This window comes from Lissotriton vulgaris, chromosome 10, assembly GCF_964263255.1.
Source record: "Lissotriton vulgaris chromosome 10, aLisVul1.2, whole genome shotgun sequence".
Classification (NCBI taxonomy): domain Eukaryota; kingdom Metazoa; phylum Chordata; class Amphibia; order Caudata; family Salamandridae; genus Lissotriton; species Lissotriton vulgaris.
Genome location: NC_141698.1, coordinates 970,020,391 through 970,034,093, shown reverse-complemented (window position 1 = coordinate 970,034,093; position 13,703 = coordinate 970,020,391). Strand labels below are relative to the sequence as shown.

The following is a 13,703-nucleotide window of genomic DNA, read 5'->3' as shown; positions in this document are numbered from 1 at the left end:
TCCCCTTTCTATGCCACGCCCATGCCAAGGGGAGAGGTGAGCGTGCCAAAACGTGCCAAACGTGCCAAACGTGTCCACACACTGGGCGCTGCCATCTTCGGCGCTGGCTGCCCATTACCATGTACCGTGTTTCGGACGTCCTGCTGCCTCGTCCTGCTGCCTCGTCTGCCTGGGGATGTGCAAGCGGTTGGAGGCGCGTGTACAGCGGCAGCGGCAGTCGAGGTAAGACTCATGGCGCCATTTGCTCGCTTGTGAAGCGGTTTGACACCTTCGAGTGAAGTCCTTGCTATGAAAAAAACGCTCGCTTTCGATACTTCATGGCGCGGGGCCTGGGTGTGGACGTTGCCAGGGTCGGTGGCTGTATTTTTTGACATAAGGTGTGTTGTTTCTTGTTATTTCCTATTGTGAAGCGGTCTGACACCTTCGAGTGAAGTCCTCGCTATGACAAAAACACGCTCGCTTTCGATACTTGCACAATTCATGGCGCGGGGCCTGGGTGTGGACGTTGCCAGGGTCGGTGGCTGTATTTGTGGACGTTGCCAGGGTCGGTGGCTGTATTTTTTTAACATAAGGTGTGTTGTTTCTTGTTATTTCGTATTGTGAAGCGGTCTGACACCTTCGAGTGAAGTCCTCGCTATGAAAAAGCGCATGAAAAAATACCATAAAATTTTGTACCCGGCGTATAAGACGACCCCCGACTTTCCAGAAAATTTTAAGGGGTTAAAAGGTCGTCTTATACGCCGGAAAATACGGTAAGAGATTTGTGCTCCTACGCCTCCCGTTTGGTTGTTAAAGTGCATGGTAAGAAATTTAACCCAGATTGCTTCTGAGATATATGACGCGATGCCCTCATGATGAGGGTTGGTGATCCCATTCACAGTTTTTCCTAAGCAGGCACTGTCGTTGTGAGTTATTTCATGTAGAAGTTTTGGCCAGGTTGCGTTCTCTTGATCTCTACTGATGTTATATTTTAGTTTTTTGAATGATGATGATTTTTGATCCCTCAAGAGTGAGCGTGCGCTAGCATCACCTGGAAGGCTTCTCAACCTGCGCATTGTGATACTTATTGATTTTTTGAGGAACTTAAGGCGATCTCTTTGGCCTTTGGGTGTTGTGTTTTCTAGCACAATTTCTGAGAGTGGTCTCTTTTGGAATGAGTGGCGACGTAGTGTTCTAAAAGTGTGGCAGTGAACTGTCCCCATGGGCGATTGGGTCTTTTGAGCTGGATGCTTGAAATTTATTTGTAGCTTCTGCCTGAGGATCTGTGTTATATACTGAACATTTGATCCTTCTTAAGTTGGAGGTGTAGATGGGCCCCAGGGTCTAGATCTTGCTTAATTGATCTGGGGTGGTGATCACTATCCCCCTGATCCCCCATTCTAAACCCAAGGATATGAGCAAACAGAGAGGCTTGCAAACATGTAATCTAGTATGGAACTTGATGTTGCGGAATAGAATGATTCGACTGGAGGTGAGTAGTAGGGGAATCTGCTCTTAAGCGCTCGGAGGTTTAGATGTTCTAAGTCATCTAGAAGGCGGCTTTTGATGTGTTTCTTCCTACCATGCAATGGGGTGCATTGGATAGGGATGTTGTAGATTCCAGTTTGTATAGTTGCCTCCTCTCCCCCTGCTAAGCCAGAGAGGTATTGGTTTAGGTCCCCTGCCAGTATAAACGTTGGTGTTTTCATCTCTGTTGCGTACTTTGCCACTTGGTCGTGAGTTTTTTTTAAATCTTTCGCTTTACGTTTTAGATGGATATACGTGTTGATTAGGCCCACCTCTATTTCTGTGTCCTGGAGGGAGATGGGAATTGTAACTGCTATTATTGCTGCTAATTTCGAGCCCACGAGAGTTGCTGAGGGTATGCTGAGCGTAAACACATAAGTAGCAAGCCCCCCAAGAGCGATGTCCGAATTTGCCACCCCTTGTGGCTTGTGTGGCAAAGCACATAAAACCCTGAATGTGCTGTGGGTCCGTGAGCCAAGTTTCTTGCAGCAAGATTATAGCGAAATTTCTGACGTAACTCAGGAAGTCCGGGTCCTCTAATTTTGCTGCTAGACCATTAGTGTTCCACGAGAATAGTCTGAGTTGGGTCCCCTTTGCACTACTGTAGCCTTCGTCATGTGAATAGCGTCAATCCCCCTCTGCGCGTGTGGTTATAGTTCGGGAGATTACCTCCTTGTCTGATAATTGGCTCCTGGAGGCTGATGCGGTCTAGAATTTTTCTCGTGGGACCGGCAGTCCACTAGCACTCTGTTGCCATGATCTTCCCCGAGCCCTTCCAAGCATGGAGTTTGTGTGTGCTTAATGTATTGTTGGTCCAGAGCTTGAATTGCGTGGTAATAAAGGAGATGGATAGCCTGGTTTTTGAAAGGGGGAGATGTCAATACCCCAGTCTTGTAAAGTTCCCTTTTCTGCTAGGATTATCTCTACAATTTTACGTTGCCTTTGTAGCTTTGGTCATAGAGGATTAGCAGTGCGTTTGAACTCTATGTAGAGTAGATCATTTGGACTTATACCAGCGAGATTTGGAATTTCCTTCATTAGTCTTATAATGTTGCCTCTGTTTAACGTGTCCTGATGGCCTTTGGAGGTGTACAGGGGGTGGAAAATCAAAGCCTGTATTTCTTGCTGCGTGGTTCTTGATATTTGTATTGCCAGCAAATGTGCAGTTGCTGTGGCAATCGGTGCAGATTGATGTATGAGGCTGGTTGCTTCTTTAGGCTGGATATTCACTTGGTTACTTGATGTTCGTGGCATAACGTTCCATGGGTCTATCTTAAATGTTATTAGCTGGGGGTGCTTGTCTTGTATCTTGCACACCATCCTGGACCTATTTATCCAGGAACCTCCAGCAGGGGCAGTCGTTGGTTGGTGGGAAAAGTCATCTGAGCTCTGTGACCTATCTGTCCCGGTTTGACCGAGATTTGTTTCCAATGCATCCTCCACTGGACCTGCTGTTTAAGCTCATGTTAGTTTCTTTGCCCATTGTTTCTGACAACCTTGGGGCCCCAGAGTTAACCGCCTCTCCTCTTGGCTGTTGGAAATATTCAGGGTTGCTGGATAAAGCCAATGGTTCTCCTAGGAGGGCTTGACAGTGCGGTGACTGTAGACTGTAGCCTGTACCAGATTTCTTTTGTTAGGGGGATGGGTATGGTTCCTTGTTGTTTTTCTTCTCTGATTCCTGCATGAGTTCTGGCTTCATTTGTCCGGGTTGGGACGCATCCTTGTTCTGATGAATTGTTGTAACTGTTAGGCGACCGTTGTGCTTGATTTTGTGGACTTTAATTGCCTACGTTGATGTCTCGTTTATTGTGAGGACCTGAGAAGATGGAAAAGTAGGCTGTTGCATTTATGGAGGGCTTCTGGTAGCGCCCTTTCCTTTTTGGTTGACAGCGTTCTTTGGCATTTATCTTTGGAGCTTGCGCCCCTAATAGTTGGACTTTCGTCGGTTCACCGTGAGATCCTCCGTTGCCGAGCCCTCCGATCTTCTCAGTGTTCTCATTGAAATTGCCTTGGTGCATCTTACTTTTTGAGGTGTTTATTGATTGACCGTTGATCATGCCCTCCATAGTGTTGAGGCTGCCCTGGCAATTGCTTGTGGTTCCAGCTGTTGCGCATTTTATGTCCTTCATCATGCTACTTAGCATTGAGGGCAGAGTGGACAGTTTGTCTAAGATCTGGTTGCAGGTAAAGATGAGAAGAATGCCAGATTGAGCTCTCTTTATCAGGCCATTCAGGTCTTCTAATTTCTTGTTGAAGCCTGCCATGAAGAGTGCCAACGTATTCAGTAATGTAAGCGGGATCTCTATCTTTTCAAACTGATATTGAAGTGCTTCGATGGCCAGTTGTATTGTATTTATTAAGGAAGCCCAGGTACTAGCATGTTCCTTTAATCGCGCACTCTCCTTTGGCTCGTTTTTGGTTAGGTCCGTGAGATATGGGTGCCCGGTGTAGCTTTTGGGAAGGGTTCTCCCTTTGTGCCTGATCTGATGAGTAACTGGCGAGCATATCTTCCCATTCTTGTGTGTTCAAGTAGGAAATAATCGCCTTCCCCTTCTCTTACTGAATTGGGTCCAGAGTCCCTACCTGTTGAATAAGCGGACTCACTAGGGCAAAGAGTAATGGAGTGGTTGGTGATTTTGCGTTTGCTAAATATGATGTTGGAGTGGGAGTGCTGTGGGTACTGGTCATCGTATTCTGTGTGGGGCTGAGATTGGTATCGGTAATTTGACCCCATTTTGCTTTCCGTGTGGCCCCTGTGGCATCACTCCCTCCCTTAGTCTTGGTGGCGCTGTCCCCTGCCCTATGCCCAGGGGGTGGTGACTGCGTAGTTGTTTTTTGATCCGTGTTTTCCTGGAGTGGGGACCCTCTGTGAGCGTCCCTGTTGGTTAAGTGTTTTTGGGGGGAGCCCAGAGTTCACAGACGCCCCAGTGGAAGCTGAAGGAGATGTAGTCACTGCTGCTAGGTCCTCCACTGGATACATTGTAGATCGAAGCTTGATCTGGACTTGTTGCTGGACTTGTTGTTGTTGTAGGTGAGCCGACAGTGTTGGGTGTCCAAGAGGACCGATGGCTGTGTTGGACTCAAGTTGTCTCCTGCACCGAAGGGCTGGGCCTCTGGGCTGCCTTGTTGTTCAGGCCCAGCCATACACATATATCTCCAGGTGCCTTCCGCCTCTTGAGCTGTTGAGCTAAGTATTAAGACGTATTGGTTGGCTGACCCGTTTGCCGTGGCATTTCCTGGCTTAGGTGGGCTCTTTAGGACCCCAGTGCCTCTATTGCCCAGCCTGACTTCCTCTGATGGCAATGTGCTTGGGGCAGACACTTGCGACTGTAGGGGTTGCAGTGGAGTTTGCAGACCTTCGAGGGTGGCATTGCTTGAGCAGAGAACGGATCACGCATTCCCTAAAAAGTTGACATTTGTATAAATTTTGGTTTGGTATGAATGTGCTGCATGAGTAGGTCCTGTCGGTACTGATATTTCACTTTGGACCTGGTCTGTTGCTAGGAGTTGCGGTTCGGCGCTTTGCTGAACGCGGAAATTTTGTTTCTTTCCTTTTCTCCCCCCTGTCCCGGAGGGCATGACAACCCTGGTTCTTCCTGACCTCATTAAATGTGTGATGCTTAGGATCACTTAGGGTGGCTGGAGATTGCTAACAGCTGATGCGTCGGAGATCACTTCAGAGGTCCCGTTCTTTGTACCTCAATGTCTTGCAGACTTTTTTCCTTGGCAGGCCTTTGCGCCCTTCCAGAAGTGGAGTTGGGATATGGGAGTAGGAACGGATATCCCAGGTGTTATTGATGTTGCTGCTTTCGTTGTAGTTAATCCTATTGAGCCCCTCTGCTCCCTTATATATCCCCTTTTTTCGGATGGACTTGGTGTTAGGGCCCTAGAAGGGCTGTGTCTGCGGTTGTGCTAATGGTGGCCCTGGAAAGCCTGGGCAGATGGATAGGAGATCCAGGAGGGATGCCGGGTGAGGCTGAATTGGCTGTTTGAACCTGATGCTAGTAGCCTTTTATTTAGTTTTTATTAACTATTTAATGGCCCTTTGATGACTCTCGTGTAGGTGGCTGGTGAACTGGTAGGGTGGTGGGAGGCTAGTCTGGAGGCTCTGAGGGAGACCCTACAGAAGACCCTATAGAAGCTCCTGTGCGGGCTCCCCCCCAGCTTCTCCTCGCACCACAACCTGTGCGCTAAGCTAAGTGGCTATGTGGCTATATTAGTGGTTCCCAAACTGTGCGCCGCAGCACCCCGGTGCGCCGTCATGAGAAGCCAGGGGCGCCGCGGACACGATGTCGGAAACTGAAGCTCATTGCAGTAATGCTTTGATGTGCCAATGGCCCTGCCCTTGACCTGTGACCTTCCCTTTTGTAGTGCTGAAAAGCTCCAGGAATGATTTCACAACTCGTTCTCGCTGCCACCACAGTCTGCGGTTCCAGGACAAAGGGAGAGATGTTTGTTGATTGTTGCCTGCATCCTGCCCTTCCCCAGCCCCTATCAGGTCTGCCTAATCGCCTGAGCAGCTTTTCAAGAGGTAGTAGGGCCTCTCTTCTTATCTCCCTTTTACTACTCAGGCGGAGGTGTTATGTTTCTCACTGGACCGGGCGGGGGGCGTCACACAGGCATGAACGTAGGAAGTGTGGGGATGTGGGGGCTTTATCCCCTCAGATTTTACAGTGGAAGGGACACAGGGCTGAAGGGGGGCTATAAAATACTGCACACTTCCACTGTTTTCAGGGCCATTGGGGGTGGTAAAACGCTACCTATGCCGGTCCTGCTTTTGACCTGCTAACCTGCCTTCAGACACTGTTAACGGTAAGAAATCTAATGTGCACATTAATGGTAGGTTTCTGAAAAACGCATTTGCACAATGTACGTTAAGATGTTGTAGACCTGTCACATATTGGGCAGAGTGTGCTGATTTGAACCTCGCATTCCAACTTGCTAAGTTTGGGCAGACGCTTGAGGTGATATCATGAAATCAGATGGGGTATAATGAGCAGTGTTCTGTTTCGAGCTGGTGTGAAAACTAAACATTAATCAATCCCACTTCTTTTGGAGAGTAAAATATGAAGTAAACTCCTTTGGCAGGTTAAGGGAAATTTTCTGCAGCTCTGTGGATAGAAGATCATGCCTTTGTTTTTTTAACCTGTTTATTTATACTTATGTATAATAACATATATGCATAGCAAACATATAAACTTCCTTCACTGATTAAAAAACTAATACAAGTTTCCCTGTCCATCAGTATAACTTTAAAAATAGTATTTTAAACCTCAAAAGTGCAAGTAATAAAATGTAAACATGGACCAGCTTATTGTGTTGGTGTGAAACTTTCTGTTGTGTAAGGGCAGTGTCAGTGGAGCCTGACAAATATATAGCTAAATGTTTTTCATTTAGGTTTGCCAGTTGTTCTTTTTAGGGCTTTGTTAATTGAGAAAATTATAGGCACAGCATGATCCCGGCCCTCTCTGGGTATCCCCACTCCCCACTATTACCTCTCGTGTAGCCTCTTTTAATCTTTCCATTGTACTCCTTTCCAGAAGAGCCGTCCCTTTCTAAGTCCGTGGACGTACCTTTGAAGACCATGCCTTAATTAAAGAGATGCATGCTATTCTAAATCACTTCTTTTATTGCTGAAATGTGATTCTTTCATTTCTCTTACTACAGTGAAACAATAACAACCTTGCTGACATCTTCAAGATTCTAAAACACCCCAACTCACTTTACTTTTACTTGACTTTCGGAAGACGACAGGAAGTATTCCCGAGGTCGGGCTCACTGCCCCCCCCCCCCCCACCTTTCACTGGTAAAAAAAGTGGTGGGGAGCCACGGCCAGCTGCCACTTAGTCCAAGGGAGCCACAGGTCAAAAAAGTTTGGGAACCACTGGGCTATATGATTAAGTAGCTGGTGCAGCTGGAACATCTAGACCGCGACTGGCTGCTGTCCCTGTAGCTTAGAGAGCATTACAGAGCCTTAGAAGAGCCTTTTGAGGGGGAGGAAGGAGAAAGAAAAGGACCCGAGTGGGAGCACTTGGGGACCCCAACAAGCCGCTTCCGCTGAGCTCCGCGGCTCACTCTTCCACAGAAGGGGATAGCCCCCTCTGAACTCAGGCCCCTTACCTTATACCCAGCCACCACCGCCACTACGGTGCTCTGGAGCTGGAGACCAGCAGCGGCACCCGCTGCACGGCGGAATAGTGGGCCCGAGCAACCTCCTTCACTTGCGCCGAGATTGCGGGCCGAGGATGCGGGTCGGGAATATATGGAGTCTGCCACACCTCTGGCCAGTTGTAGGGGCGGGTGTAGCCGCCACCCTGGGGTCTCAGAGCTCGGGTGTCAGAAGCCGATGAGCGGCAGGCGGTTAAGTAGTGGAAGTCGCGGCAGCTTCTCCTTCTGCGGAGCGCCGCGTTTAGCGTCTGGCATCAGAGAATCCTGCACCAGTCAGTTCCTGCTGCTCGTCAATCTGAGAACACACAAACACCTTTCTCTCCCAAGAGCTTCGGGTTTCATCAGGAGGAAAGTGGTAGAAGGATTCCTTTAAAATAGAGGTATGTCTTCTCTACACTGTTCCAATTTGGCATCTGCTATTTGAATGCAACTTGACAGGCCGCTCAATTTAGTGTGGCCCAGCGGATGTCATTTCAGCCAGCATTCCTGGGCTGCCATTGGATCAGGGCAGTAAATTAAACACCCTGAAATGACAGGAAAACGTCCTGCAGATCAGGAACATTTGTTGCGTGGGTCCTGGAACAGGGCACCCACTGTGGAGATCTACCTCCAGGACTCATGATGATCATTTGTCCATGCTGCCGTGGTAGCACAGCTCTCCTGGTACGTTCTCCTCGCAGCAGATGCTGCCTTGCAAGCAGTAGCCATTTCAAGGGGAATTGCCAGTCACAACAGCTGGCTATGGCCAATTCAAGCATAAAGTCTCAAATAAATACAATGGTAAGGAGAAAACGACACTATTGTTGCCGACTAGATGTGGAACGTCCCTAATATAGATTATACTATTCAACTTAGGTTTTCCAAGATGTGTCCTTTGATGGTGCGGGCAGTGTTGATGGTGAAACAGTGAGACCCTTCTTTACAGAAATCCACTTCAGAACCGAAGTGCTTGTGCTAGACCTCTCATAACTGGAAGCAGCAAATCTCTGAAAAACCGAGTACTATCACCTCATCTTTGGAAAATAAATGCTGAATCACTTGTTACATCTGCCAAGCAGTTTCTGTTTTAGCTCTGTCCCACAAATATAAAGCACACACTTTACTTCTTTCCCTAACAACCTATGTACTGGCCCCTTTATAATCCACCACCACATGACAGCACGTCATCCTCAAGGTGAAGACAACAGACTACATCACCCAGCTGCAACACGCACTCAGTAATCAATTCTTAGAAACGCGAATCAGGTTCAAATGGTACTGCATTCCTCTTATTTGAAAAAAGATCCATTGCTCAAACTCTGTGCCTTAATAACCACCAGAAGTCAAGGTATTGCCTCAGTGACACAAAATGGAGAAAATCAAAACCTGAAATGAAGCACTTTTTAAGCATTTCTCTAGGGTGTCAAAACCCCTTGAAATCCTTGCCTGTCAAGGTTCAGCTAGGTTCCTCATTTCTGGCTTTGAGAAATGCTGTATGTTCTGCTATATTTGTTGAATATTAATGTTTGACGGGCACGTAGAGTGGTTCTTTGTACTCGTTAGCTATGTCTCTACTATTCAAACCTAGCGATCATTGAGCGATGACGCCAGCTTCAGATAGCATTTTCGCACCTCTTTTTTGAATAATAAAAATGTGTGTTTACTTTCAGTTTCTCCAGGACAATGCACTAGCCAATAATGAAGTGGTGCTGCTGGCATATATCTCTTTTGGGCTGAAGTCTTTCTTATAGATATCTGCGCTCCTACAGACACGGCAGCAGGCTCTGTTTATTTAATATGTCTGCACATGTGTTGCCTGCTACGGCCTGTGAAAAGAAACAAGCGTGAGCGCTAATAAATTTGCTTTCTTGTTTTCTCCACATTAGTGCACTTGCTTCCATTAGGAAACTAGCCCTATGGATCTCAGTTCTGTTTCTCTTCACGGAGACTTGGGATTCTGTGATCCCATTTGTTACTGACTACATGAAGCTAAACAATTTTGCTTCATCAAATCCTTCTCTTATTGCCATACTGGCATAAGTTCCACTTGGACAAAGGTGGATCGAAGATTTTTAGCTATAAAGAGCCTTTTTTAGGTCGAGCCTAGAGCAGCACGCACGTGCTGCTCTGAAAGGCATGCTGTATCTACTCAGAGTGTTTAGACCACACCCACCACTTCCCATTTGTTCATTCATGTACCTTTCTGTAGTCCTTTATTTTTTACTGGTAGAAGTAGGTCTTTGTTCAGCCTTTGGGGGTGTTGTTTCACTTTGTGGTAACTGTCCCTGTTCCACATCAATTTACTATTGGATCTATTTATAGGTTGTTGACACACATTTTTTTTAGTTAAGTAGTCCTGTGCTATGAACACACCATTAACAAGGGCACGTGGTAGCCGCTGCCTGGACATCAGGCAGCAGGCATAGGAGATGTAACCTGTGCCACTTGTTTCTTACTTTCAAATGCTCCCACCCAGTTGGCTGTCCTATACACATCATTGCCATTGTTTCATGTCATTTAACGCAATGTCAGGCAACATGAAACAATGGTAATGAACAGATGGACATTTTGCTGACAGTAAAAGTTCCTTCTGGCTCTTGTTCCCCTTCTAAACACTTCCCGGAGGGTACCCCGGCTACCCTGAGAGCCGTCAACGCCACTGCCATGTTATGGCTCCTACTTCCTGTTTTTCCAGCAGAGCCAGGGACAACCTGCAAAAGGGGCCCTACAGTGATGTCAGAGCTCCGCTCCTCAGCTTATGAAAGTGGCGTGGACAAGGCCATGGTATACCTGCTGCATGTCGGTTTACTTAGTCTAGAGGTATTGCATTGAAATTGCAATCATGTACAGTTTATTACCCCATGGTAGAGTTACTGGATAACATGCCAAGTCTGTTGCTTTACCTTTACATTTTAAACCCATCCGAAAACAGGACATTTTGTTTGAGAATAGGAGATTGATTTCAGATCTTTAACAATGCCTCTGCAAGAGGAGTTCAGAAGATGAATGAGCAATAAATATGTACAAATTTTGTTTTTATCTTGTCACATTTGCTGTGTACTTAATAGAGATAGGCAAGCCAACAAATTAACATGGAGAGCCGAGCTAAGGGTAGTCTGGCCGGGCTCTCAGACCCATGCATGAGCTGAGTATTGTCAGCAATAAACCCCGCAGTAATTACCTAAACACAAGACACACTGCATTGTGGTTACTTCACTCGCCAAGTGGAATACTACCTCAGCTTTCTTTATTTCCTTGGTGCATGGAGGAGCTTTGTGGGTCAAAAACAGGCAGTGGTTTAAATGTGCATATATTGTCCGGTACTAAGTACCTGCACTTCTTTAATTTCAAAGGAAGAGTATTGCCACTTCTTAGTGCTGCTGCAGTATGTTTAATGGGAGACAACTGGCACTTCTCAGGAGCAAACAGGTACTCTAAATAGTGAGTACATCCACTTCTATATTTCCAATTCTAGCACGGGGAACAGCGAGTATGAAATGCATCGGATTATGTTATGTTACTGGTCCTTTTGTGCTTTCCGTTTTTCAGCTGTCAATGCAGCATGGCTCTCAACTGTCTGCAATATGTTTTGCAGGAGTACTCTGTGCTGTCTGGACAAAGGGTTGCTGTATGGTTCTGGTATGCACACACCAATAAAGTGAGGATCACTGTGCTAGAGTAGTGGAGTTGTATCCATCGTATGTGTGCATGTTCTTTAATACTTGCTGTTTGGTGTAGGCCATCTTGCGTGATTGTTGAACCTGCCACAAACTCAACAATGCAGCTATACAACACACCACAAACATGCAATCCACACCACAAAATGACACATCATGCCACAAAATTCAACAACACACCACATGATTAAACGACATACCACTCCACAAAATACCCTTCCACATAATTGCACTCCATAACACACAATCCCACTTCCTAATTCAAGCAAATGTGAGTACACAATTTCTTCTTGGCTATAGATAAGGTAACAAAAATGCCTACAATATTTTTTTAGTTTAACTTTTCAACATGCTGCACAGAAGCCATAATGCTCTACAACATACTTAAAAACATTAGGAAAGCCAATAGTTCTGGCTAAACACTTATACGATCCCAAAGGCGAGACCTATTGGCTATGCCAAAGCTTCTTAAAGTTTTGGTGGGGTTGAAACGCCATTTACGTTTAGATTCAGAGAAGCTCAAATGTTCTTTGTGAGACGAGTGCTACAATTAATGCCCCTGCTAGCTCTCCTTGTATCAGCCACTGCCTTTTACATTGACAGATTCCATTCTTCATTCACTCCTTTCACAACGTACCTGAGCTGCACCATTTCAAATGATTTTTATATTCATCAATTGGGAATGCATTCCTGAATCTCCTTAGAGTAATGAACTGCCTAGCTAAATGAATCCAACATAACCATAGTCATTGAAACCCAGGTTAGTAGGTATACAGGGTTACGTCATGGGTTACTTTATTTGGAGCACAATATAAACAGCATAGCTAAATTAATAGTATACAATGTTGATAAAATAGGACAAAACGAATTGTGAGTGAATGCTTGCAGGTGAAAAGCAGAAATTAAACTTAACACCAAAAGTAATAAAGATTTATGAACATATCAAAATTACATAATTAACTCAGTAATTATCTGGTAAATAGGCTCGGGATAACTTCACTTGTTACCTTGTTATGGTTCAGCCACAAGTATTTTAGAGTCTGGAACCTTGACAAATCAGTAACTTCTTCCAGTCCTCTAGAAAAAGTAAAGTAGAACCATATTGATTGCGATGAAATGTGTTTTTGTATGATCAACACATTTAAACCCCCCCCCCCCCCCTGCCCCACCACCAATTTTATTAAAGCTTGCATAAGGTGATTTAAACATCTAATTAGTATGTCCTGAGACACCGAATTGTGTATCCCAATTCAAATAGAAAGGAAAGTCCACTAGTTACCACCTGTTCGATAGTGGTTACATAGACAACAAAGGTGGTTTGCGGTCCTGACTCTCCTAAACTAATATATTTTGAAAAGGTTCAATTCAGGGCGTGGACAGGCGCAGGGGAGCATGGCCACAGGTTTACAAAGCTTTGCAGCACCTGCAGGCCCCAAGCACAACTAGAAACTATAATAAGCACACTGCCAGTGTGTGAGTGATCTTACCTTTGGTGGGCACCAGGGCCTGTGCGGTGGAGCCTCAGTGCAAGCAGAGACTGTGTGGAAATTGGACCTGTGACAGCGGAGAGGAATGCTGCTGGTGCAGAGGCCAGTGAAGGGCGAGCAGCTCACAAACTAGACGCATGTAGTGAAGGTAGATAGGGGGAAAGCATTGAGAATTGGCTCCAATTTGAAGCGCGCCTAGGCGAATCCCCGCAGAAGAGTGGACATCTCCGGGTAGGAGAAGATAGTGGGGCACAGAGGAGGTGTACTCAAGGCGGCGGTGAAGAAAGTGAGAGACGTGCCTCCGTACTGTGCAGGTAAGGCCTAACTGACACATATTGCAATAAAAGGAGGAACGTGGGCAACGTATGGCAGTGGCTGTCTTGGTATGTGACATGATGCAAGCCATATAAAGAGAGGACTCTGTATCTATGTCTGTGAGAGAGTGGAAAGACTTCTGGACCTTGATATTCCACAACCTGACAATAGTTCTTGACATAATAAAACACAGATCAGGCTATGCAGTCTCTGTACCATCCTTATTTTCTGTTGTATGATTAAGCAACACACATTGTAAATATATGACAACACAGAAATACAAGGACTCTCACTGGAGCCAAGACCTGGCCTTGCACTGATTCTTCCATAATACCAGTTGGGGCTGTTCTAGACAGTATATTCCAATACAGCCCAGGAGAGGGCAAAGGAACCAGGTTCATAAAGGTGTAGCCCCAGATTGGTTATGTCTAATGGACTGCTTTTTTTGCATATGTCGAAAGCAAAATCAGTGAGACAGCTTCTGTTCTCAGAAGCTGTTGCAAATAAGGCAAAACAGAAACAAATGGAAATGGCTGAAAAAGCAAATATCGCTCACTCAGCCTTAGACACG

The 13,703-nt window shown here is 45.9% G+C and overlaps 1 protein-coding gene across 2 annotated transcripts in view; it reads right to left on the bottom strand.

Moving 5' to 3' along the window:
- LRRC72 (leucine rich repeat containing 72) overlaps positions 1–13,703 on the bottom strand; it is a 109,078-nt gene that overhangs the window by 56,512 nt on the left and 38,863 nt on the right. For both annotated transcript variants that reach the window (XM_086940005.1, XM_086940006.1), the window contains one exon: positions 12,338–12,407. In XM_086940005.1, coding sequence (XP_086796131.1) covers positions 12,338–12,407 — 70 coding nt within the window. The remainder of the gene's footprint in view (positions 1–12,337; positions 12,408–13,703) is intronic.